Genomic DNA, 26426 nt, shown 5'->3' with positions numbered 1-26426 from the left:
TTTGCACTTTATTCTCCCAGAAACTGTGGGGCCTGGCAGGTCTCAGGGCCACCTGCTCCAAGCGAGACGCTGCTTTAACTTTTCTGCGTCTGGCACCGAAAAGCATCTGTATTTGCACAGCGACACCGAAGTTTCTCAGGGTGCAGCAACAGCAGAGGAAAGCTCTCCAACCACCAGCAGCCAGCCAGACCTTCCAGAACATTCCTGGCAGGGGAATGCCAGGCTCCTGATAGGGTGCCACGAGCTGCCTTCGCCTCGCCGCGCCGCGCCGTTTAGTCAGCTGGAGGCAGAGGGCATGCCCTGCAGGGGGTCCTACAGGCCGAGGGGGCAGCGGGGAGGCCTACACTCCCCGGGCGGCCGCCCGCGGCCCCACGGCGTCACCCTCGGCCCCGGCCCGCGCCCCGCCCCTCCCCTTCCACCGAGGAGCGACCGGAGGGCCCCGCCCGCCCGGAGATGACGCCAGGGCCGGGAGGCGGCGGCGGCCGCGCTGAGTGGCTGCCGCGCCGCGCGGGGCGGGGCTGGGGCAGCGCGAGGCGGTCCGTTGGCGGGGCGGGGCCCGGCAGCCGTTGGCGCGAGAGTTGAAGATGGCGGGGGCGGCCGGGGCCTCTCCGGCAGCGGCGGACGGCGGCGGCTGCTCGGTCCCGCCGGCCGAGGTGGAAGCTGTGGTCGCGGACTGGATGCTGGAGTTCGCCTGCTGCTGCCTGTGCCGGCACTTCGGGAAAGGGCGCGAGGCCGAGTTCCTGCGGTGGAAGAGGGTGGCGCAGGGTGAGGGGCGGCAGCCGTGGCTGGGGCTCCGAGGGAGCGGGCGCCTGTGGCTCTCAGGCGGCTGCGGCCGCTCTGAAGGCAGCGTGTCCCTGGAAAGCCTGCGGGGCAGCTGTCTTTAGGACGCTAAACGGCCTGCTAAAGCTCTAATGGTGCTTCTGTGCTTAGTTCTCGTTCCGTGTAAGCACATTCTATATACGTGTGTAGCCTTCTAATGATGGCGGTCGCTAGCTTTTGAGGACTCCAGGAGATTCCTAGAATACGGGGTAGTTGTTGAGCCGATTTAATGGTATCAGCAACATCTGCATGTGCTGAAAACAAAGGAATGTAGTCTGAATCTTTGTTTACTTGTTTCTACTGTAAGGTAATCGCAGTATTGAAGAGTTTTTTCACGTTTGGTTGAATTAGACCAGGAAAGCAAACTGAACTGTTCCAAGAAAACAGTGGTTGCTGAGGAGTTGGGGTGAGGACTTTTAGATTATTAGGTGGAATACAAGCATTGGTGTTAATCTTCTTGATTCTGTGAAGCTTGAATGTATGACTTGTTTGCCTGTATGCCATCAGCAGATACTGAAGCTGAGGCCTCAGATGCTGAGAATTCAAGGCTGCTGAAAAGTTGAAGAGGACATAGTGAAGAGATGAAAATGTGGTAAATACGTTGGGTTCCTAGAGTTTATATTCAGGGTTATAGTAGAAGGCTAGAAGTATTTCAAGGAACTGTAGTCCAGCAGACAAAGTGGAAGGAAGTCTGGTGTCTGGCTTTTGAATTGAAAAATATGTTTTTAAAATGAGAAATACTTAAGAGTGAGATTAGTTAATAGCAAATGGCTAGGCCTTAGGTAATGAGGGTTTATGGTGGTTTTCTCTGTTAGAAATAATATTCCTGAAGATACTAGGTTAGGGCTTTTGGGTATTTTGTGTGTGTGTTGTTCTTGATTCGAGCAAATGTGATAGTATGACATCTTCAAACTTCCGCAAAGATTGGAGTACAATGGCATGCCAAATGATTAGTAAGGAGATTGCTAAGAGAAGCTGTAAGAGGTAAGAAATCTAAAGATAGCATAATAAAGTATGTTGAATGGGGAGCTGCTAGATTCAATTATTAATGGTGCTTTTTGGTGTTTGGCCTTGGGACTGTGGCTCAGTGGGAGAATTGTACTGAAATTTCATGAGCACATGGCTGGGAAGCAGAGACACTGTCGACACAGAAGCAGATTGGAATATCTCCTGAGAAGAATAGGAAGACTTTTGAGTACCCTGTTAGTAGAAACAATTAATTAAACTGTACAGAATGCAAGGTTATGTGGCACTGGGAGCTAACAGCAAATTTGGAATTTGTTCCTGCTGTGTTCAGTAACATAGGAAAGAGTTTGGCGTATCAGTACTGTAAGATAACAAAGTCGAAAGTGTGAAAGTCTATGGAAAAAGCTAAGCAGAGACATGACTGCATTACGAAAGTGGATGTGAGGTGTTTTCCCTAGAAATACAGAACTATTATTCTTGCATATGTCACAGTGAGACCCTACCAAAAGAATGATTGGCTGTCAACAAGAAGTTCAACTCAAACTGAAGCCAGTGCAGAAAGGTAGAAAGGTTAGGGAAACAAGATGAGCTGTTTTATTAGGAGATAAATAATAGTTCTGTATAGCTCAGTATGCTGCCAAGTAGAAAGAGCTAGGTTACCCGGGATTAAGGATTTAATGACGGGTGCATCTCTTGTCTACCTTATCCTGCCTTGAGAGGATATTATGGTCTATATACCTGAACTAGCTTGTGTCAGTATCTACAATGCAAGGAACTGGAATTGTAGAATTTGTAATGAAAGGCTGAAATGATAATTACTTTTGAAGTGACCGTAGGGAGGAAAGCAATTTATGATTGCGGGCACTATTAACAAATTAATAGAGAAAATACCTTAGGGGTGGCGAGGGAGAACAGTCAGGGAAAGATTGCTAAGGCTACTTTCTTTCTGTTTGTGTTACTTGTGAGTAATTGCTGCTTAAGGACCTGGTGTTTTCACAGTAAACACTTCCAGGTTTCTTTTCCTTTGGAATAGGTCCAAAGGAGTTAAATTTGTGTCCTCAAGACTGCTCTATTGTCAAACCAAGCACAGTCCCTGCAATGCGTCCCTGCTCTGAATTAATGCACTAATGTAGGTACACCTTAAAAGAATGGAGAAAGCTGAAATGTCTCAAGCTACTTGCCTAGGATGACCCCTTCTAGTTCTGTGGAATCCTTCAGCCTACAGTATTATGCCTACTTCCAAAATGTCCGAGCACTGGCTCCCTCTTCAGGGCATGATGATGGTGCTTATTTCTAGCATTGAACTCATCCAAACTCTTTCTGAAATTGAACTCTCCTCTGCCATGGAAATGCATAAATTTGATTATAATGAGTAGCACTTCGCTGCTGTTCTAAGCAATGTTCTTTTTTTAGTTCCTATAGGAATTAAAAGCTCTTGTGTCACCTGTCCTCACTGAAGCAGTTGTAAATACATTCTTCCAAGGCCAAATGGTAATATCCTGCTTGAAATTAGCTTAAATAATGATTTGGGGCTATTTAATTACTTTGTAATTTCATATTCATAGAAAAAGGTCATACACTAATAAGGAAGTAGGCAAAGTACTTCCAAGTTGTGTCATTGCAAAACTTGGGGGTCCCATGCTGTAGAATCCTGGTTTTTGCTAGGCTGATACAGAAATGTGTGCATAAACACTTCCTAAACTAGGGTGTTCAGTCTGCAACTTAAGCAAGTCACTTGGCAGATTCTTCACGTTTCAGAATATGTTTCTGTTATGCTGTGAAGATGAATTACTATACCCAGCACACTAAAATATGAAGTTCACAGTAACTAGTATGATGGAAATAATCTCATGATAGCTCTCATTCTAAAATATGTAACAATTATTCCAACATTCCAACCTTATGAGGAAGACTTCACTTGTAGATTTACATTTCTGACTAAGCTCCCCCTGTAGCTTTTACTGCTTTTAGTGTCAGTTGCTGTAGCAGTAAGCAGCAACTGTTACCAGTCTGCAGGTAGCTGGTCTTTTGTGGGCATTCCACAGAAATGCTCTCTGGAGCAGACCCTTGACTTTCCTAGCAAACTACTGAGCAAAACAAAACACTTAGGTATGTAAGATACTGTTGTCTTCTGATTTGATGAAAAGCCTGTGATGCGTCTTACGCCTTCTAGGATACTGTTGTGAACTGCAAGAGGGATAGGTTTTTCTGGTCAAATTCTTAAGTATGATTTAAGTTCTTCTAACATGAAAGAATATTGACTAAATGTGCTTCATCAGTTTCCTAATGAATAAGAAATTTAGCAGGTTATTAAAGTCTGATAACACAGTGTCTAGTATATTTCTAGCCACACTGTGGCAGTGCTGGAGCAAGACTGACTTAACTTTTCTTTTCCAGCTCTTATTAATGACCTCTCCAAAATACCTCCACATCAGAAAAAAACAGTGTATCTTTGTCAGCTTTTGATAAGAATTGCAAAAGGACAAAGCCTTGGTAAGTACTCTGAATCTTTTTTTTTCCTACTTGTTTAAACAGATTTGCATGAAATTGCACAGAGGTGTGTTAGGTGTGCTTTTACTGTACATATATAAGTAAAATGACTGAACTCTACATTTTGGACTGTCTTTTTCTTATGTGCCTGAGCTGTATGCAGGACCAGTGTTATTTTGTCCTCACAGACTGATCTGCTTTGAGTTTGAATGACTATACACTTCTTATAGATCTTTTTTTTTTTTTTTGTCAGAGTAGCATCAACAAAAGAAATATACTGGAAAAGACTGACCAGCTTTTAGCAATATTTTCAAGTTTAAAGCACAGAATGTGTGTTTATTTTCTTTCTGCATGTGTAACTAAAGTAGGACAGACAGTAGGAATAAGCATGTGGATGAAAAGGATGACTGCCCTTGTTGTTTACAGAATGTTGTAAGATTTTCAGCTGGCAGCAGGTCCTTGGGATTCTTATTCACTACCAAGTCTCCTGTTTGGCTGTAGTAACAACTTGCTGATTTTGTCAGCGTTCAAGTTTTTGAAAGACTTAAATTTTTTGCTGCAAGTTTTCACTGCTTGATAAAACTCACTGGAGTTTAAAGACTTTAAAAGTAGTCTTGCTAGTGTGGAAGGGAAAAAAAGAAGTAGTCTATTCTAGACTAGCCACAAAGACTTGTTATTATAAAAATGAAACATTGCTTATTGGGTAATAACGCTGCTCTTAATTTAGTTCAATCTTAGAATGATATTGTAATATTTAAAATAGTTCTTCATAAACAAATTACGAAACTTTTCCAATGTGTTGAAACTACATTATTAAAACTAGGGAATAAGACTTCAGTGTGTTTTTATCAATCAGTGTAGAGAATGACCTGTATGGTGAGGAAGATTACATGTGCTTAGTAGGTATTATGTCAGATGTAGTTGCACAATGTACGTGGAAAGCTAATATATTGTATGGTAGCTTTCCTAATTCTTTTCCAATTATTAAAATATTTGATGTGTCCTGAGCCTTAAAACAGTAGGCTTTCAGATGCCAGCTCTTTAAGAATTAAAAACTTTGTTTTTACAATATTAAAATAAACTTAATGTGAAGTGTCGTATTACTTGATTGAAATAGTAATTAAACACAGAAGTATATTTTTCATGTGTTTGTAATACTATTTAATTTTCAGTGTTTGTCTTCTGCTGTAGCAGTTATCAAATGCTCTTTATTTTTTCAGTATTCCTTAAATTTTGTTCTATCTGAAAAATGCTTACTGTATTAAGGGATAAGAAGATACTGAGAGAGATTCTACTACGATGTCATATAAAATGAAGAAATAATTGAGGCTGTAGTTCGGTGAACATCTTGAGCTAAGGTGGCAGTGCCATGGGGAGAAAAATAGTCATGTACCTGCCAGCTCCTACTGTTGTGCTGCTGTGTTCACTTGTGTGGATGTGCAATGACCAGAGTGGCAAACCGTTTCTAGAACATTGAGGGGATGGTTATTAGGCTGGGCTAGACTTCTGCCAGATCAGGTCACCGATCCAGCTTGCTGGGAGCTTGGGCAAACCTTGGTGTTGGCACAGCAATACAATCACATGGGAGATTGCTTCTGATTTTTCAGCGGTGCTCCTGTGTTAAGCTGTTTGACTTTCCCTCTCAGTTTAACCATTTTGGATATAACAAAGTTAAGACAAGGAAATTTAGAGAGACTGAAGGGGGGAAAAAAACCTTGGGGTAGTGGTTATATTACAAATTTAAGTGTCAATGCCAAATATTTTGATATCTGATGACAGATTAATATAAAAGTATTATTAATACCAATCCAAATACATGATGCTAAACTTAGCACTATTGCAAGTGGTATTTTAAGCAAAGAATAATTAGTAGACACATAACTTCCCTTAAAAATGCAATGCTAATGTTAGCAAGAGTAGGAAGAACCAGTCTGAAGAGAAGGCAGTTACTTCAGGTCTCTTAAAGAGAGAAGAGAGACTAAAAATATTAGATGAAAAAGGGATTGAAATTATGTATAATATATATTGCTTTATTGTGTATAAATAATGTAATATATTGCACTTATCCTTTAATTCTTTTTTTTTTCCCCACTAAGAATGCCATTTTGAAAATGATCAAAGAATTTCACCTTTGGAATCTGCTCTGTCTTTCTGGACTTCACTTGAAAAGGAAGAAATTAAACTTGAAAAGCTTCATGAAAATATTCGTCACTTAATTCAAATTCAGGTCTGTGTGTCTTAATCAGAATGCTTCAGGATGCTGCCTATTCATTCTGCTAAAACAGGGCTCCTTCTTCAAAAAGACTGGGCTATTAGCAGGTTGAACTGAATTTTCTAAGTTTGTTGTGTTTGCAAGTACAGAGTAAACAGATCTGTAGAGGGGACCTTTTCCTATCCAAATTGGTTCCTGTTTGTCCCAGTTCAAAATTGTTTCAGAATCTGCCAATCTCGAAAAAAGAAAAAAATATAGGGGTTGTTTTGCTTAAATAATTATTTTTATTAGAAAACTTAATTTCAGAGACACATGTGTAAAAACATGTTGATAGCTATTTGGGACTGTGAAAAGTCTTTCAGGGAAAGATGAAAGTAGTATTTACAGCATGTTCCATACTTAGTAGATAGCAGTGAGGATCCATGTAAATACCTGTTGGAGAGGTTTTAGGCCTTCTTACATGAGATTTAATATATACTTCAGAACAAACTGTTTTAACTAGATAATTAAGAACTGTTAAATATATAATGCTCTGGATTTTGGAAGTCTTAAAAAACTAAAAGTGTGACTTTTTTTTTCTGTATCAGATGAAATGTATTTCAGTGTATCTTGTAATTGTATTTGTAGATTATAGCAGTCTATATGGAAAATGGGTATTTCAAGGAGGCTGCTGAAGTTCTTGGAAGACTATTTACAGACTCTGAATCAGATAAGGTAGTAACTTGCTTAACTTGCATTAAGCTCTCTTGTTTTCAGAGAAGAAGGGAATGAGTTTCCAAAGCTAGCAGTTGCTACCTGCATAGTTTTGTCCTAATTACAGCCTATGCAGTCATGTAGACACCTGTGGCATTGGTAAATACAAAAAGAAATTTGTGGCTAGGGTATTGATAGAAATAATAGGTGATTTGGAGGAGTAAAATGCTTCTAGCAGCGGTTGTTCTTCACTGTGGCCAGCATCAGTCCAAACTTCATCCCCTTTCCTGCTTCATGTGAAGAGTGAGAAGTCAGTACAGAATCTGGGAATTTGCTATTGTTTTTTCAGAGTAAGTACAGTACAAACATGCTGGTAGAGACATCTTAAGTCCCTACTAGTTTCTGCTGACTTTTTCTGAACCATTGCAGTGGTTTTTGTTGCCTGTGATTAGTGTTCCATATACTGAAGCGTCACAGGGAAGGAAAGTTCAGTAGCATCTGTAGTATAGTGTATATTATTATGTCTCTCTCTGGAAAATATAACATAGGTGGGTCAGCCCACCTTCTGGTTTGGTGTTGATTGCATCATTCAGAAAGATGCAGGTTTAAGAGCATGTCTCTTTAACATCTGAATTTGCTGGGCTGGAGAAAAGAGCAAAAGAATGACTGCAGGCAAAAAGAAAAAAAAGGCAAAAATGCTGGCTCTGTCTTCCTCTGGTATATTAGGACACATGTCCTATGTAAACAGTAGCACATTTATAACTTCAGAGGATTCAGATGTTTGGAAAGTGTAGGCTATGGTAATAGTATTTAAATTCATAACTTCTGTGTACAAGTTAGTCTTATTTAATTCTTGGGTATATTCATTTCTAAGATACAGAGTGGCTGGTAGACAAAATGTAAAGTTGCAATTAGCAGTATCAGTTGTCCTTAGTGCTACTGTACTAAATAGTCCTTTTTCTGAACACTGTAAACCCCTTTCAGCGGCAGTCTTTCTGAGGCAGCAAATGCAAAAAGAGAATCCAGTAATGAGTAGCCTTTTCTAGGTGTTCTTCATCCCTTGACAACCCTGCTTTCAATGTTATTCATCAAGGGAATGAAAATAAAGATCTCTGGAGAGTTACACTTAACAGTTTACTGAGCGTATAAACTCCTGATAATATGCCTAGTGAACTCCAGAATGCTTTCTAACTGTAGCATGAAGTTATGCAGGCATATTGAGGAAACACTATAATAATCATGTTTAGCTTTCTGTGTTGTCCTGTTTAGCAGGGTATGTTTTTGCATTGTGTAAAGCTGTGCTTTCCATAGCCTTTAAGGGTGAAGTTGGCAACTGTAATTAGAAGCAAGGATCCATATGTTCCCCTTCTCCAAACCTTCAGTTACAGTCGTTTGATAAGTAGAATGAAGGATTACATTGAACTTTTCATGAAAGAAAAAGGAACTAACTTCTTAATACAGGTATGTCAAAACTGTTTTCAAAACAGGTACATGATGAGGTTAGATTTATACTTTCAGTGGAGTTGTTTAGGCAATATTCAGTTAATTGTGTTAAATTAAAAGGAAGCTTAATCTTCCTTTGGATTGTCTTATTAATTAAAAATAACTGAATACTTGTTTAGGACAAAGTTAGTAGGAGTAAGACTACTCTAAAATATCTGTTGTAAATGTTTTTTCCCAACTGTTTTGATTAGAAAAATAGTTAAGAAAAAAGCATAACTTAAGGTCTGCATTATTATATGTTTAAGAAAAGTGATTCTGATGTGAGACACGTTCATGTAACTATATATTTAATGCTTTTCTTGTTCAAGGCTTTGTGACTTCTGTCCTGGTTTTAGCTGGGGTAGAGTTAATTTTCTCAGTAGCTGTGTTTTGGGTTTAGTATGAGAATAATGACGATAACATACTGATGTTTTAGTTGTTGCTAAGTAGTGCTTGCACTAAATCAAGTTCCCATGCTCTGCCAGTGAGGAGGTGCACAAGAAGCCAGCAGGGAACACAGCCAGGACAGCTGATCCAAACTAGCCAAAGGGATATTCCATGCCACAGAATGTCATGCTCAGTATATAAACTGGGGGGAGATGGCCGGGGCAACCAGTTGCTGCTTGGGGACTGGCTGGACATTGGTCAGTGGGTGGTGGGCAATTCTACTGTGCATCACTTGGTTTTCTTGGGTTTTATTCCTCTCTTTTTCATTACTATTATATTTTTTTATATTTTACTTTATATTAAACTGTTTTTATCTCAACCCACAGGTTTTACCTTTTTCCCATTCTCCTCCCCATCCCCCTGGGGAATGTGTGGTACTTAATTGCTTGTTGGGGTTGAATTATGACACTTCTCATACTAAAACTAAAAGATCAAGACCTATTAATCTGGCTAAAATCTTTAGGAATGTCAGAACTTAGGAGATGGAAAACTATTATTGATGTTTTCCTGTAAATATAAAAGATCCTTACAGTCTTGCTCAGAAGTGATTTAAAATTGGCAGGAACAACATTCCTCCTGCAGTACATCTTCAGGAGGATTGTAAAGAATTTCTCTTATGTTTACTTCCTATAAAAGAATATTGAATTACTGTATTACAAAAGCACAGACATCTAAATGTAATAAGAAGCAAATTTTAAATAAACAAACCTGAAGTTCCTCGGGAGCTTTCATTTTCTTACCAAAGAGACTAGAGAACTGATTAAATGCATTCAAGGTATAATACAAGCAATACCTTTTAATGGTTTCACTTGGCTGTCGGTTTTCAAGTTTATTTTTCAAAGCTACTTCTTTGAATGGAAGAGGAGATGGAGGTGCTGAAGGCCCAGAACTCCATACTAGTATACTTGGGCCCTCTGTGTTGCACCTGCACTGCCTGTACATCTGTGCTACTGTCTGTACCAATGCTGCAAATCTTACTTCTGAAATCTTTACTTGGACTGATTCACTCTGGGACATGGAGGAGACAATTCTATGAAGAGTTCCCACTTCTGCTGTGTAATGCACATAACTGTTTCCTAGCAGTGTATCCTGTATTCTCTACAGAAAATCACTCTAGCTTTAACTGTTAATCTCTTCTCTTTCTATGGTTATACTTCTACATACAGCACCAGAAGAATAATTTGTGTTAGAAGGGACCTTTTAAAGGTCATAGAGTTCAACCTCCTTGCAATGAGCAAGGGCATCAACTAGATCAGGTTGCTCAGAACCCTGTCCATCCTGACCTCGAAGGTTTCTGAGGATGGGGCATCTACTACTTCTCTGGGTAACCTGTTCCAGTGTATCACCACCCTCATCATAAAAAATTTCCTGCTTGTATCTAGTCTGAATCTACCCTTCTTTAGTTTTGAAACAGTTACCCCTTGTCTCTGTTGCAACAGGCTCCGCTAAAAAGTTTGGCCTGTTTTTCTTATGGGCCCCCTTTAGGTACTAAAAGGCTGCAGTAATGTCTCCCTGCCACCTTCTGCTGGCTGAACAAGCTCCCCTCTCTCAAGCTTTTCTTCCAAGGAGAGGTATTCCATTCTTTTGACAGTTTTTATGGCCCTCTTCTGGCCCTCTTCCAACAGGTCTGTGGCTTTGCTGTGCTGAGGGCCCTAGAGCTGGATGCGGTACTCCAGGTGGCGTCTCACAAGAGCAGACTAGAGGGGCAGCATCACCTCCCTTGACCTGGCTAAACTTCTTTTGATGCAGCCCGCAATACAATTGGTCTTCTGGGCTGTGAATGCACATCGCTGGCTCATGTCTTGCTTTTCACCCACCATAAGGTGGTCTATGTTGCTAGACTGTTCTGTAAGTTGCTTTTTCTAGGTTATTGTCAAGTGTGGAATCTACAGGGTTGTAGCTCATACAGCTGTTGAAGCTCTTGTGCTTCGAGAAACTCTTACAGGTTAGCTGCCCGAAAAACAGTCTGCAGATAATGCATTACAAGGAAAAAGGACCTATACCAAGAAAGCATTAATCTGAATACTTTAATTTTTCTTAATTATTTTTTAAAAGAAATAAAATTTATAATCTTTAAGGACAAGTACAACTTGAAAGTTACTGTTAACTTTTAAAATACAATATAGTAGATTTAAACCTTTAACTAAATCCTTTCTACACTTTTGTCTGTATGAAAACATGTCCTTATTTTCACGTGTTTTGCTACCATCAACCACTGTAAACGAGCTGTTATTCTGAAAAATTACAGAGGAAAGATGTGGCTTTGTTAGCTATGAAATTTCTGACAGTGAAACATTTTAGTCTGTGACTGGGAATATTCTGTGACCAGAATACCTTCGAGTATGATTGAAGGAGTGAAATGGAGAATACCTTTATGTTACCTGCCTCTGATAAATGTTGAGAGACTCCACAAGCTACTGTGAAGGACAGGTTAAGATTTCAAAAAGACTGAAACTTGGGTGGATGACAGAAAACTGACAGGAAGCAAAAGCAAGCCCTGAAAGAAATAGGTGAGAAGTGGGAGCAACTGCCCAAGCAGAGAGAGAATTAATATTGGGCCTGTAGTGAATCTGTCAATTTAGAATAAATTTGATATTTGAGTGTTGCAAAACAGGTCACTTCTCAGGATGTATAGACAGTGTTGGATGGAAGATGGTTGCCTCTTATGCCAATGATATGTTATGATAGTGCACAACCAGGTGGGGATTTTTATGGTTTGGGCAGTAAGTATACCGTTAAGATGCTAGAGAAGAAAGTTTATAGCGAAGTGGCAAGTATGACCTCATGTGGACTAAGTGTTTTTTGGGGGGGTTGTTTTTCTTTCTGGTGTGGGAGGGTTGAAGGTCTTATTTATTATGGCAAGTAAGCGGGAGGAATCTAGGGAAAAGTACAAATCTTAAGATCTTCTGGACATTCAGTAAAGAATAAATAACTATTCCTCCTCTTGGGAGTGGAGGAGAAATAATCTTAGTTTGTTGCTAAAAGTTTAGGCAGGATGTTATAAAATTTTCTTGCTAATACGAGAGAAGTTACGTTACAAACCTAAAGTCAGATTAGGTGTGTCCTTTGGAAGTGTTACAGGTATGCTTGATCCTGCCATGCACTACAGAACTAGATAAACTTATGAGGCCTGTCAGTTTCCAGTTTCTAATCTCATTATAAAAAACAGACTTTGGAGTACTTTGATAGTATTTGCAGTCTTGGTTAATCTCTGCACTGTTTCCCACACCTATATGTTCAGTTATTATGCAAGTATGAATTGTGCTTGTGTGTCCATACAAATATTGCTTATGGCTATGACTAATATTTCTCTTGAGTTAATTAGCTGATAAAGATCTTGATGGAGTTCAACATAACACACTAGAGTTGTTTTTAAACTACTTATTTTAATGGTAATACCTCTGAAGGGTCTGTGAAGTAAGCACTGTTGTTAGTCCTAGTAGAGAGTACACATATTAATCTTAATGTGAACTACTGGCTGGCTTTTACTTTAAAGTATCAATTCCATTTCTCACAGGCAGCCACAAAACAGGTAGAGTCTGAAGGACTGGGAGCACCAGCACTGGAAAACAAAACTGTGAATGTCAATGAAAACGACAGAAGGAATTTGGAAACAAAACAAAGGTTTGCATTAAGTATTAAACTGCTGAGGGACATGCTTGGGTAGTAACTTGAAACTTGTAGAGCTAAGAGTAGATAGAAGGAAGGACGTTAAGTTCCAGAATGCTGTCTAATAGAAAATTAACTACAAGTACATTCTGTTTTTTTAAGTTTTGGCTTTTCTGTGCTTGTTACTTGTGGCAGTTATGTCAAATAGCTTGGCATTAAGTTTAAGTTCTTGTTGAAGACATACATCTTTCAGTTTAAACTGAAAGCTGTCAGTTTTGTATAACAATAAAGACATAGAAATTGCTTTTTTTTCTTCGTGCTTGATTGAGGTTCTTTTAGTGCTGCCTTCCTAATTTCAGGCTATAGGTTGCCTAGAGAAGAAAGACAATAAGGAAAATTTAATCTATTAGTTTTCTTTACAGCTAAACACAAGATTCTCTTAGTTGGGTTGCTTCATGATTCTGACAATGCAAACCCTCCAAAGAATTTCAACTTTTCTAAAAATTGCTGGGGGAGCTTGAAGCCCAGTTTCTTCCCTCCTCCCTTGACTTTTTTCAAAAATACTGATATTCTAGGTTTATCACCACTTTTTTTTCATGGAGAGTAAGTTGCAGTCTTTAGTTGGAATAGAGTTTGTATTCCTGCAGTTTTAGACATTGAATACTTGGCATTGTTTAGTTAAGGCAAATTGACTGATGTAGACAGGAAGACAAGTGATAAGATTATTGCTTTTTAGGACAGCCCCTGACACAATTACATCTGAGAGATATGATGAAAGACTTGATTAAAACTCCTGTGGAAATACTCCTAGATTGTGAAGATGGTATGAAAAAAGTAGATGTGTAAAATACCTCATGTCAACTTAAGTGTGTAATGTGTTGTGTATGTCTCCTACAGGTATAGGGAAGCAAGGTTAAGAGGGATAATGCATTGAAGCAGTTAGTGTTTGTATGCCACTATTTCTGTAGGGAAATCTTGGGATTTCCTTTCATTTAAATATGGCTGAATCACATAAATGGCAAGTTGCTGCCCAGGAATTTTTTTGCCTTTTTGTTTTTTTTAAGATCAATGAAAGAGGAGGAGAGTATTACAAATCCATCACCTGGAGATCTAAAACCCACCAAAATAAGGTAAAAATGTTGTTGTTGCTTTTGGTCATAGACATTTAAGGAAGTTCTGTATATATTTACTTCAGTACTGTGTTCTTTGCAGGCCTCGTTCACAATGGAAATGCAGTGCAAACCGTGTTCTTCGAAGTGAGTATTAGCTTATTTTTACACTTCCAAAACAGTCATGTCAAACACTTCTCTATCCCACACCCCCTGCAATAATTGATCTTTGATTTGATATCTGCTATCTAGTGTGATTGGATTAATAGAAACGTGATTGTGGTGAAAACCCTCCTAGTTGCGTGTGTATTCATGCAGAAACCAGATTTGGTGGTTGCCACATTTAGGAAGATATGTGGTGGATTAAAGTTCTCTGGCAACTCATTTTGCAAAATAATTCACTATTTTCTGGTTTGTTTGGGGGTTTGTTTACTTGTTTGCTTTACTGGGATTTACGGTATTTTGTGCAAAAGAAAGCTGGTAGAGGAATACTGAAACTTGTTTTTTTCTGATTTATGACCTAAATAACTTTGGAGGGAAGGAATTAAAGAGGTTGGCTGACTGGAAAAACAAATTGTAGTTTAAAATGCACGAAGTTAGGATGTTTGTCCATCTTCCTGGTATTAGTTTTTAAGAATTTACAACATGGATTATATAATCCTTATAAGTAGGTTCTGAAAACCATTAACACCCTTTTACTGCAGAGATGACATTATAGCTTCTGCATGTGGTTGTGTTGTACTTGGCAAGACAAATTCTTAAGGTGCCTTGAATACGTGCCACAGTTAGAACCTGACATGTTCTGTGGAAGTGATGGAACCTGGATATAAAGTATCATAGCTCTGATTGCTAGTTAGCTTCCATTCTCGCTATGTAAATAAGAGCAGTATATATTGTATAAATGTTTTTACCAGTGTGAAATAGCAATGTTTCATTATTATGTACTGATTTTTACCTGAAATATATTTGAAATATAATTCTTCTGTGAGATCTATTGCATAGAAAATATAGTGACTTTTTTGAACAGACTGATCTTTGAGTCCTTGGGCTAAGGTGAGATTCATGTGTGTGCATATATAAAAGCATATTCTTATATAAACAGATACTAAAATTTTCCCGTTATGTCAAAGCATATCAAAATAGTGTACGTTCTTGTGTCTAAACGGTAGAATGCAAAACTGCTGCCTTAATGTTGAGTCCTCATATCTCTGGGTGTGTAACTATTCTCTTCTAGGCCTAAACAACTCGCAAAATCTGGAAAAACGTGGAGATGCTTTGACTTATGGGCGAAGACGACAGGTTTGTACCCATTCTTTAATCTAAATGGTGATAAAATTAAGCTGCACTCTATACAATTTTTTTCCCCAACTTCATTGGACTGTCCTCAAAATGCTTGGGTTTAAGATTCTCCACATTACCCAGGCTGTGCTACAGCTTCTGAAACTGTGTTAAGTTTCAATTCCTGTCTTTAAAGAAGAGGATTTTTTGTGCAGTCTCAAATATTGTTGCTAATGCTTATGAGACTTCAATTTGTTGAAATACAGTTACTAAAGCTTAGTCTGACTCTTCAAAACGTGGAAAGAAGAAAAAAAAATCTTTCCGCTCTGGATTAAAGAATTCAGGATGTCATCTGGTTGTGAGTTTTGAGCAAACATCAAAGACTTTGTTTTCCCACTTGGAAGGTTAAAGATTTAGTAATTTTATAATTCAATACTTTGCTTGTATGAGGTAAAAACGGATATTTACTTGGGAAACTACTCTGGTTTTTATAAACAAATTAAGGTCTTTTTGTAATGCTACATTTCAAATAGTCCTTTGCATTCTCTTAATGGGTAAGCCTATTCCATTGAATTACTTTAAAATAATTGTACTCTGTTCACTAACACTAGAATTCTGTATTTGGGGGAAGTATAGAAGGATATGCCTTAATAGAAGGAAATCTGAAGCTGATTTGGTGTTGGGGTGAACTGTTAGAAACTTTTTTTGAGCACAGCCAATTTTCTTCAGTTATGATAAAATGATAAACACTTCTGAATGAAATTACTGTTAAATAAGTGTCTTCCAATTGTTGAATTCCTGTTGAGAGTATGTCTTGGGAAGCAATATGGAATCTTTCTGTTTAGATAACAGTGCAAGTTACAACAGGTTTTTGGTGTGAGCAGTTTCATTTTTCTGCTGTTCATTTTAACATGTCATTTTTCATATAACAGGGAAGGACAAACCTGCTTATGTTTTTTCAGACTGACATTGAGGAGGGTTGTACTTATTCCTAATTCTTCAGGCATTTTTACTGAAGTTGAAGCACTGATTAAATCTTCAGTTACATGCTGTCCTCAAATTGATTGAGGTCCTAATGAGAGCTCATCTGTCCTTGGAGGTTAAGCAGGTTAAGCCCCCTCCTACATATAAGCAGTTTTTTCACTTTCTCACAAATCTCAGCAATAGTTAAATCACTGAGAACCTCCTTAAAAGCTGCAAATACAACCAGTGTCCCCAAAAAAAACCCACAAAAAACCCACAAAAAAACCAAAAAACCACCAAAACAAACAAAAAACCCCACAAAAACACTAAAACAAAGCAAAAAAAACCCCACCCAACACTTATTGGCTTTGCTTGTTGCCTTCAAAAACATAATGAATTACTTTATTCCAGCTTGTACTTGGATAGGTGGTACCTTGTCAGCCAGTTGCTGGTAAGCGTGCACACTTCCACCAATCTTGTTTTCAACATCAGGATTTAAACCTATTGAACCATAACTGACAGAGATAATGACAGCTTTATATTCACCTATTTTTATGTTGAGGTAGTGTGTTATGAGGTCAGCTTGCAAGCACTGTATCTAGGCCTAGGGCATGTGCACACATCTTGCTGGAAAAAATAATGTCATGTGTTTAAATCTGTTGTTACAGTTTAACTATAATTGAAATGTAAAGTCTAAATTTGTAGGAAAATATTCTGATAGTATAATGAAGAACTCATTGAAAATTTTATAAAGTCTTGAAAGAAATTAAGATTCAGAGCTATGTTTCTCAAAACACTTAGAAAAGTAGGCGTTTGCTGTCTGTGTGATAGTTAGGCCATACACCCTGCCAGTGAGACCTCTCAAATACTGTATAGAAAGCAATGATAATTGGCCTTTTAAACAATAAATCTGCTCCTCTGCTTAAAAATCTGGGTTATAAAATTGTCTGCATGCATGAAAGAATGCAGTGAATGTCAGAGCTGTTGACTTCTAGAACTTAATTTTCTGTGTAGTCCCTTTTTCAATGTTGGCATTGTTTGCTCTTGTTTTGTAAATGGCATTTCATTGCAATGGTTCAGTGCCTGTTTTCAGCCTTTCATTGCTGTGTTTTCAGTTAGCTGCATACAACAATCTGCAGTGCTATTGAAAGGACGTGTACTTTATTTTCTCATCCCTAAATTAGAGAATGCAAGTGTCACAATTTAGAGAACTGTTTGTACTCAACTTTTGTATCTTTTATGTGTATGGCAAGCCCTGTGGGTTGTCTAAAATCTGACTGACAGTTTGCCTAAATTAAAGACACTGAAAATCTGGGTTTTCAGAATTTAGTCAGACATGTATGGAAAAAAATTTCAATGTATTTAAACTTGGAGGAAAAAGAAGTCAGAGTAAAGTCCCAGAATGTACAACCAAAGAAAACAGATTACTAGAGCAGAACTGACTCTAAGGGATAACAAGATCTTTAGATATGTGAGGGTATGTCTACGTAGTCTGTCTGGCAAACTCAAGCTTTCTCTGCCAGTGCTCTGAGCTAGCCAAATGTCACATTGCTCAGACTAGGTGGTTTTTTTATTATGGTTTTTTTAGTATGTTAGCTCAAGCATAGTTCTGCATTATGTCCAATATCTTAACCAGTCTTGGTAGCTTGTAGCAATGCATTGCTATAGTCATCCCAGTGGGCACAGACAGTTTGTCAGGAGCAGGGAGCAAGTTACTGCTCTATACAGTTCCTCAGTGCAAGGAAAATGAGTCTGTGGCTTACCTGTGAGGCAGGCTCCTCACTTATATGTTAAACTGAAGAAATCTTATCTTTTGAAAAGCTCAGTATAAGCACTTCAAAAGCAAAACAAGCAAAAAAAAAATCATTTTAACAGGAAATGTAACTAATCATTACAAGTAACAAGGGTTGGGATTGTCTGTCTTGGAAGTATTTGAATTATCTGTTGCTGTAGGTCAAACATAACTGTTACTTAAATAAAATCTTTATTCAAGAAATTTTTCTGGCATGCTCTGAAATGAGATTAACTAGATGGTTCCAATGGAGTCTCTGGCCTTGTAATATTAGTTGAAAAAAAATTCACTGCTAGTGTTGCAAACTATCTGTGGAACAGGAAATATTGGAAACGGAAGTATTTTTGATAAAAGTACTCTAGAGTAGTCTACCCTTTAAGTTTATGTTTAGAAACACAGCTGAACTACTACCACTCATAGTTCTTTTGCTGCCTAGTGAGGCTTATCAGTGACTGTAGTTTCTTGAAGAGGTACTGATAGTTCCATTAAGCTGGATTAAGCCCAGCTTTCAGACGTAAAGTTTGATCTTCCCATACCTCAGCTTCCACTTTGTGTAGATGCCACATTTTTGCTTGTTGCATAATAAACATTAAGCCTGATCAAAATTATATTCTGGTATCTAAGCTCCTTCTTCCCTAGAGACACCCCCTGTCTTTCACCTCTGAGTGCTGCTGCCACTTTTAGCAGCTTAAGTTCAAGGGAAGGGGGAGAACCATGCAGAATGGCACTCAAAATTGTTACCTGGCCTATCCCCAGTGCCTGAATTGTTGTTGCTTTTAAGAGCAGAATCTTTTTAAAGATTCCCCAGAAGGGTTCCGCGTCATTAGGAAAGGAGAAAGTAATTTCTTTTTCTTACCTCCATGGATGCGGGATTTGTCTGAGCGTTCTTGGGCACATGGATCTCTTGTGCCACTGACTGACTGGGTTGTCCTGCTCAGCCCCTGCCTTGTGCACAAGCAGGGTGATACGCATTTGTCTAATGACAGCAGCCATGAGATTCATATTTCCACTGGGTACCTTATTTGCAGTTAAGTCATGTTTATTCCCCTGTAATTCATGGATTTCCTCTTTACCACTCAGTTCTACTAGTTGGCTTTATCAAGCTTAAATTTCTGTAAGTTGGGGCTATTCCTTTGCAACTGAATTTCCCTTTCTACCCAGTTCTTTACAACTTTGAAAGTTCCAGTTGTAAAGGTCAGCCGTAGCCTGATTCTCTGAGGTTCCCTTCTGCTTTATAGCCAACACCGTTTATCCATTTGATAGTTGGAGGTGATCTGTTGCTTACAGGAGGTGTTGTACATATTCTGGTAAACCTCTCTTTTCATCCCACATACTACAAATTTGGATCACTATGCCTTCAGCTTCAGCCATTTATACCTCCTATTGATTTTCTAATATTTATAAACATTATTAATTGGAACAACTAGACTGGAAAAAAAAAGTAAGCTGAGGATTTATCAGCACAGTTCCCCTTTGGAAGCCTCCATAAGGTTCTATAAGTCTGGTTGCAAATTTATCATTATAGGCATGTTAGCAAAGGATTGGTTCCACAAAACATGAGGATTATATACATTTAATCTTGGGAATACTCACAACTCAACCAGATCCTGCTGGCTACAAGACTGTTAAGGGATGTTAGAAGTGACCATCTCCTCCAGCAGCCCCAGCCCAGCACCCCCTGTCTGGCTGCTGGAGCCCAGCCCAGCACGGCAGGTCCCTGCTCAGGCTGGTGGATGTGGCTGCTGCTTTACTGTTTGCAGGCTCACCCAGTAGTGCAGCTGAGCACAAATCCCAGAGACGGAGGACCCTGACGTAGCCAGTCACACTGGCCGCTGCCCTCAACAGCACCCACATGTGGTACCCATGTAAGACATAAACACAGGCAGCCAAATCTCCTCTTTGCTGTCTGGTAGAGGTGTAAGTTTGCTAGTGAATGTACACATGTGCCTCTCTAGGTTCACAGGCTCATGAATGTTTCCAGATGTGCAAGTATGGGCACAGCTCTTTTGGTGCCCAGTACCGTGCCCCCATCTCAGCCCTCACACTTGCTTCTTGGGTCCTTTACTTGCTGACTGGTTCAGCTGGGTGCACCAAACATGAATGTTCATGTGTTTGTCCCATGGGCACTCTGTGTTCCACTTGTACTCCAGTCTACGCTTGCAAGATCTCTCCCTTTCAGGCAAAAGATGAAATTTTCACTCATTCAAGGAGATGAAGGAACCCATGCCGCCTGGGTGTCAGCTTACTGTCGCTTCTGCCAGGCTGACCCTCCAACCTGATGATAACTAGAGACTCAAAGGAAAAGCTACAAAACACATAAGGGCTCCTTCTGGTCACATTCTCCATCCTGATCCCACTCTGCCGGTCAGGACTGTTAACAGCAGGTCCTGAGGAAGCTTGTACTGGAACTGGACACAGAGAATGGGAAGGGATAACTGACAATCCAGAACCAAACCTCTGACCCTTGCCTTTGCAGCTGTGTTAATGCCAATCCCCGTGAGGGTGGCTGCGTGTGATTTCAGCTGTGTCCTGAACCCAGCTTGTTCGTACCATGTTAATAGTTGAAACCCACCCAGACTTTTCTGACCAACCTCTCTTCAATATTACCAGATACCAGAAGTACCTTTACCAGACTTATATTGACCAGACCAGAATTGTAATTACCTTTCTGTCTTTTAGCAGCAGAGAGGTGCTGGACTGACCTATGTTAAAAGCTGGGATGCAGCCATCCGTGCACACCAGAGCAGCCTACAGATGACCCTTGGCTGAAGCCCCAGCAGGGATTTCAAAAGGTCCTTTCTAAGCAGTGGCAGGGAGCAGCCTGTGGGCCTCCAAGGTGAAGCGGACCATGTGAATCCCATTCACAGCACCAGATGCTGTCACAGAAATAACCTGAATTGCAATTTAGATCAGGTCAGAGCAGGAGCGGTTCATTGCTATGGCTATAGGAGAGGACAGGGAGCAGTAGAGGGATGGCATTTCCTGATGCCTGTGAGCCTGTGTAGAAGACCAGCCTGGCTGAACAGAGAGCTTTGGCTGGAACTCAGGAAAAAAAGGACAGTTTATGGTCTTTGGAAGAAGGGGCAGGCAACTCGGGAGGCCTACCAGGATGTCATGAGGTTATGCAGGGAGAAGATTAGGAGGGCTGGAGCCCAACTAGAACTTAATTTGGCCATTGCCAATAAAAAAAATTTCTATAAATAAATTAGCAACAGAAGGAGGGCTAAGGAGAATCTCCATCCTTTATTGGATGTGGGGTAAACACAGTGACAAAGGATGAGGAAAAGGCTGAGGCACTTAATGCTTCTTTGCCCCAGTCTTTTGTAGTAAGACCACTTGTTCTCAGGGTACTCAGCCCCTGAGCTGGAAGACAGGGACAAGGAGAAGAATGGAGCCCCAGTAATCCAGGGGGAAATGGTCAGTGACCTGCTACACTGCTTAGACACAAGTCTATGGGGCTGGATGGGATGCAGCTGGTGGAAGTCCTCATCAAGCCACTTCCCATCATTTAGCAACAGAGCTGGCTCGCTGGGGAGGTCCCAGTTGACTGGAGGTTAGCCAGTGTGATGCCCATCTACAAGAAGGGCTGGAAGGAGCGTCCAAGGAACTACAGGTCTGTCAGCCTGACCTTGGTGCTGGGGAAGATTATGGAGCAGATCATTGTGAGTTCCATCATACAGCATGTAGAGAACAACCAGATGATCGGGCCCAGCCAGCATGGGTTTATGAAAGGCAGGCTCTAATTGACTCACCTGATCTCCTTCTATGACAAGGTGACCTGCTTATTGCATAAGGCTGTGGACTTTGTCTACCTAGACTTTATTAAAGCCTTTGACACCATTCCCCACAACATTCTCCTGGAGAAACTGGCTGCTCATGGCTTGGATGGGTGTACTCTACGCTGGGTAAGAAAGCTGGCTGGATGGCCAAGCCCAGAGAGTGGTGGTGACTGGAGTTACATCCAGCTGGTGACCAGTCACAGGTGGTGTTCCCAGGGCCCAGTGTCGGGGGCCAGTCCTGTTTAATATTTTTATCAATGATCTGGATGGGGGGATTGAGTGCACTCTCAACGAGTTTGCAGGTGACACCAAGCTGGGTGGGAGTGTTGATCTGCTTGAGGGCAGGAGGCTCTGCAGAGGGTCTGGACAGGCTGGACTGATGGGCCGAGGCCGAGTGTGTGAGGTTCAACAAGGCTCAGTGCCGGGTCCTGCACTTGGGTCACACCAACCCCACGCAGCGCTACAGGCTGGGGCAGAGCGGCTGGGAAGCTGCCCAGAGGAAAAGGACCTGGGGGTGCTGGTCGACAGCCAGCTGAACGTGAGCCAGCAGTGTGCCCAGGTGGCCAGGAAGGCCAACAGCCCCCTGGCTTGTGTCAGAAACCGTGTGGCCAGCAGGACCAGGGCAGTGACCGTCCCCCTGCACTGGGCACTGGTGAGGCCGCCCCTCGAATGCCGTGTTCAGGTTTGGGCCCCTCACTGCAGGAGGGACATTGAGGGGCTGGAGCGTGTCCAGAGACGGGCAGCGAAGCTGGTGGAAGGGCTGGAGCACAAGGCTTATGAGGAGCAGCTGAGGGAACTGGGGGTGTTTAAGCTGGAGAAAAGAAGGTCGAGGGGAGACCTTTTCGCTCTTTACAACTACCTGCAAGGTGACTGTACAAAGTGGTGTTGGTCTCTTCTCCCAAGTAACAACTAATATAGGGCAAGAGGAAACGGCCTGAAGTTGTACCGGGGGAGGTTTAGAGTGGGTATTGGGGAAAAAGTTCTTCACCAAAAGGGTTGTCAAGCACTGGAACAGGCTGCCCAGGGAAGTGGTTGAGTCACCATCCCTGGAGGTATTTAAAAGATGTGAAGATGTGGCACTTAGGGACATGGTTTAGTGGTGGACTTGGCAGTGCTGGGTTAGTGGCTGTACTCAATGATCTTAAAGGTCTTTTCCTACCTAAATGATTCTAGGATTCTATGTGAACTCTGGCCAGCTGGGGCAGCTATGAAGTTCTTATAACTTACAACCCGTTTTTCACCAAAACTGTGTCAGATAACCAGCATATAACAACAGTGAATGACATTTGTCAGACAAGGAAGCTCCAAACCGTACATCCTTTTACAAATAGTTCACTTCTTTGACAGTTAAATCGTTCTGACCAGCAAGACCATTAGCTGCAAATGCTTCTTAACTAGTGAGGCTGGCAAAGGCCTATGAACGTGTTTTGTTCACACACAGTGAATATGAGTAAGTAATTGCAGTGCTTTTGATCACTTGCCTATGTAAATTTCATAGTGCTATTATGAACAAGAACGCCAATTTTTTTTGCTGTTTCAGAGCAACTCCAAAATAAGTAAAGCACAGTCAATGGTTAAATGCAGAGATAAGAAAGCTTCTGGGTTGGATTTTCAGCAGTCATTTGCTCATGACATCACATAAACATATGCAGATTTTGTAAAAGTCTGGTAACTAATGATTTTTAATATGGAATCTGCTGTATACCCATAGAAGTGCCAGCATGACACCAGTGAAAACTGACCATTTATCTCCTTTCATAACTTACTAATGGTCCAGGAGACGATCAAGAGCAGCAGGACATCTCCAGTGCAAGAAGCAGATAAAGAACACAGATAAATTAAATGGAGGAGCTGCACAATACAATTCTCTGTACATTTCAATCTCACTAACATTTTAAAGTATACATTTTTTCTGTAAGTTAAGTCTTTACATTTCAGATTGTGTGGAATAAATTTTGAAAGAACATGCTATCAAAACCCAGTTTGGAATAGAACTTGATACTTACTTTTTAGAAACCGTTTTCCTACACAATTGTTTCAACTGGGGGATCCTGTTGTGTCTTTGTATAGATGATATGCAGTTCAATTTGCCTAAGGAGGTAACCTGATCATATATCGGTATGATTAGTTGTGTATTAAGCAAGCAAGGATTTGAAGACATGTGTGGAAGATCAGATTCTAGCAGAATAAGTTCGTTTAAAATAATTTCATACCAAAGTTGCCAATTGCTATTCCAGGGTGAAAAAATGGCTTTATGTAATGCACCTATATTAAAAATGCAGTGGTTAAAAATAGGCATGATAGCATGCATAGTATCTTTAGACTCTTGCTATATATATGCATATTTCTATAAGCTACAATAAAAGTTGATACTTCTGCCTCACACTTTACTGTAAAGGTAAGATTTTTTAAATTAAGTATTAGGGTTTTTTAAAATTCAGTTTTCTTTCACTCTGTGTGCAGTCTTAAAATGGTTCGTTTTGAGGTATTTGTATCAAGATACAACTAAGGAATAGCTGGTACACTGGGGAACTTCATTGAAAGGGACTGCTTACAGATGTATAATTGCTAATAATTTGGTCTCCTTTTATGAGAGAAATGTCATCCCCTAAAAGGTTAAAAAGCTTGTAAGTCATGACAGTAAGACTTGAGAAGTGGGCTCAACAAATGGCCAAAACCAAATATGCAACTGTTACCTGAGGTTATGGCTGATGTCACTTTCAAATGCAATATATATCCTTTTGCTTCCATCAGCATTTTAAGTATTGCGATTTGTTTTTTTTAAGAATACTGACATGCCTTTGTCGGTGGTAAATAGTATTTTGATTCTCGGTCCCTAGGTTAACGCATTACAAAATGCTTTCTTGTTTGTGATGCATACTAGTCAAGGTTTGTCTTGGGTCAATTAGCTAATAAAGTACAATTTTGGAAAGCATGTTTTGAACGAAGCAAAACTTTGCCCTATGTCTTTTTTCTTTGCTTTTCCTCCTGGTTCTCCTGGTTCTCCTTCCAGATGATGTCTGCTACTGTGTTGTAACACTTGACTTGGTAACCTTTGTTGTTGTATTTAGTGTCAAGTTATGGTGCTCAAAAGAAATCAAAATGACCCTACTGACCCTCAGACATCTGTGCTCTAATAACTGGATAGCTGTATAAAAACTTGCTTTTATATTTGCTATAAGCTTAGCTCTAACATTAATACTTTTCTCTGGTCATATATCTGGTATTTTTCTCTGTTCTTCCCCTAGCGATGGACTTCCGAAGAAGACTGGGAACTAAAGTCAGGAGTAAAGGAGTTTGGAGTGGGTAACTGGGCTAAAATTTTGGTCCATGGTAATTTCAAGAACCGAACGAGTGTCATGTTAAAAGACCGGTGGAGAACGCTGTGCAAGATTGAGCAGGGGTAACTTGGACTACAGGAATCAACTCTTCTTGACCTTTCCCTACTTAAGGACTTAGTCTACCTTTTCAGAAAAGTAACATTTTAGTTTCAGAGTGTCCAGCAGTGTTGCTGTCCTAAAACATGAAACAGAATAGTAATAGGCATAAAATGCTTATGTAAGCTCACTTGCTTAAGTAATGATGACTTAAATGTAAAGCCTGGCCTTTTATCTACATGCAATAGATGACCTAATTTCTGAAATGTTGAAAATATTTGGAGTGATTTCAGAAAAGCCAGTTATGTACATAGGCATATTAAATGACTGGCAATATGTTGCTAATACAGACTCAAGTGTTCTGTGTTTTTAAAGGGTTGTATTGCTAGTCAGATTGAGCTTTTTATCATTTTGCTTCCTGCCATATAACTCATTCTAATCTGATTTGCTTCACTTTGAAATTTTGGTCAGACTTGTCATCTCTGTCAGTAATTTATACCAAAAAGTATGTATGCGTTGGTACTGCTAATTTTGCAAACTGATTATTTTTTTGCAATTAAAAATGTGATACTCTATGTAATTTTATATTTCTAAGTAGTAAAGGTGCTGCTTTTTTTTGTAAAGAAGCTTAAGTTCTAGGTGGAAGGTTATTTTGAACTCATGTATGTTGGCATAAATAGCACTTTTTGTCTTGCAGAAGAGATAGAAAACACATGGAAAGTAAGAGTATGGCACTAGCTCTTAATAGTTCTTTATTATCTTGTGTCTTCTAACTTGTCTTGAGAAGTGGCTTCTTCTAGACCAGCAGAAAAGGGAAGGCTCAAAAACGAATGGCCAAAGTGGGGCTTATGAGTTTATACTGACACTGATAGCACAGCTCATGAGATGTTTCATCTATGGTCTCCACTGTCTTTGTCCAAACTAATAGCAAGCAAAGACACACTGTGATGAGAGTAACTATCAAGGTGTCAGTTGGTCACTGCAGATACCCTGCTCGTGAGAGACTGTAACAGATGCTGATGGTACTGTGCTGTCTGTCTTGATTCACACTGTGTGGGGAAGAGTTCCACAACCTCAGAAAACACATACTTTGCACTGTCGTACTGGTGTGAATCTAGTGACTTGAACTCACATATCACAGCATTCTTTTAGAAGTGAAATCTCTTCAATTCAGATGTTTTCTGTACTTTTGTCCTTGAATGAGGTTTTTATTTCACAAGAACCTTAACATGGAAAAGCATCTGTCCAAACTAGTCATAATAAAATAAACCTTTCAGATATTTTTCTTGGCTACACAGGAAGAGATATATTCTTGAAGGCTGAAATGTTCAGGAAGTATTAAGATAATCTCTCTGCTTTCTGTTTTGGAGGCCTGCTTCCATTAAGATAAAAAGGTAAAGCACCGTTAGA

The 26426-nt window shown here is 40.0% G+C and overlaps 1 protein-coding gene across 1 annotated transcript; it reads left to right on the top strand.

The window, feature by feature from the left end:
• Positions 1-549: 549 nt before the first annotated feature.
• TERF1 (telomeric repeat binding factor 1) lies at positions 550-26296 on the top strand. The gene is made up of 10 exons (XM_055706151.1): positions 550-765; positions 4183-4278; positions 6372-6502; positions 7115-7201; positions 8492-8641; positions 12627-12733; positions 13783-13848; positions 13931-13974; positions 15062-15126; positions 24888-26296. The coding sequence occupies exons 1-10, from the start codon at positions 585-587 to the stop codon at positions 25044-25046; spliced, it is 1086 nt and encodes a 361-aa protein (XP_055562126.1). The 5' UTR covers positions 550-584; the 3' UTR covers positions 25047-26296.
• Positions 26297-26426: the final 130 nt, after the last annotated feature.

The sequence above is a fragment of the Falco cherrug genome, chromosome 3, assembly GCF_023634085.1.
Source record: "Falco cherrug isolate bFalChe1 chromosome 3, bFalChe1.pri, whole genome shotgun sequence".
Classification (NCBI taxonomy): domain Eukaryota; kingdom Metazoa; phylum Chordata; class Aves; order Falconiformes; family Falconidae; genus Falco; species Falco cherrug.
This window is presented reverse-complemented; position numbering and strand designations above follow the sequence as displayed.

What these genes read in the sequence shown, in the direction of transcription:
- TERF1 (XM_055706151.1), top strand. Translation starts at nt 585, where the DNA reads ATGGCGGGGGCGGCCGGGGCCTCTCCGGCAGCGGCGGACGGCGGCGGC. An exon ending in CAGACTCTGAATCAGATAAG is followed by an intron (nt 7,202 to 8,491) that starts GTAGTAACTTGC and finishes TGCTTTCCATAG; the next exon opens with CCTTTAAGGGTGAAGTTGGC. An exon ending in AATTTGGAAACAAAACAAAG is followed by an intron (nt 12,734 to 13,782) that starts GTTTGCATTAAG and finishes GTTTTTTTTAAG; the next exon opens with ATCAATGAAAGAGGAGGAGA.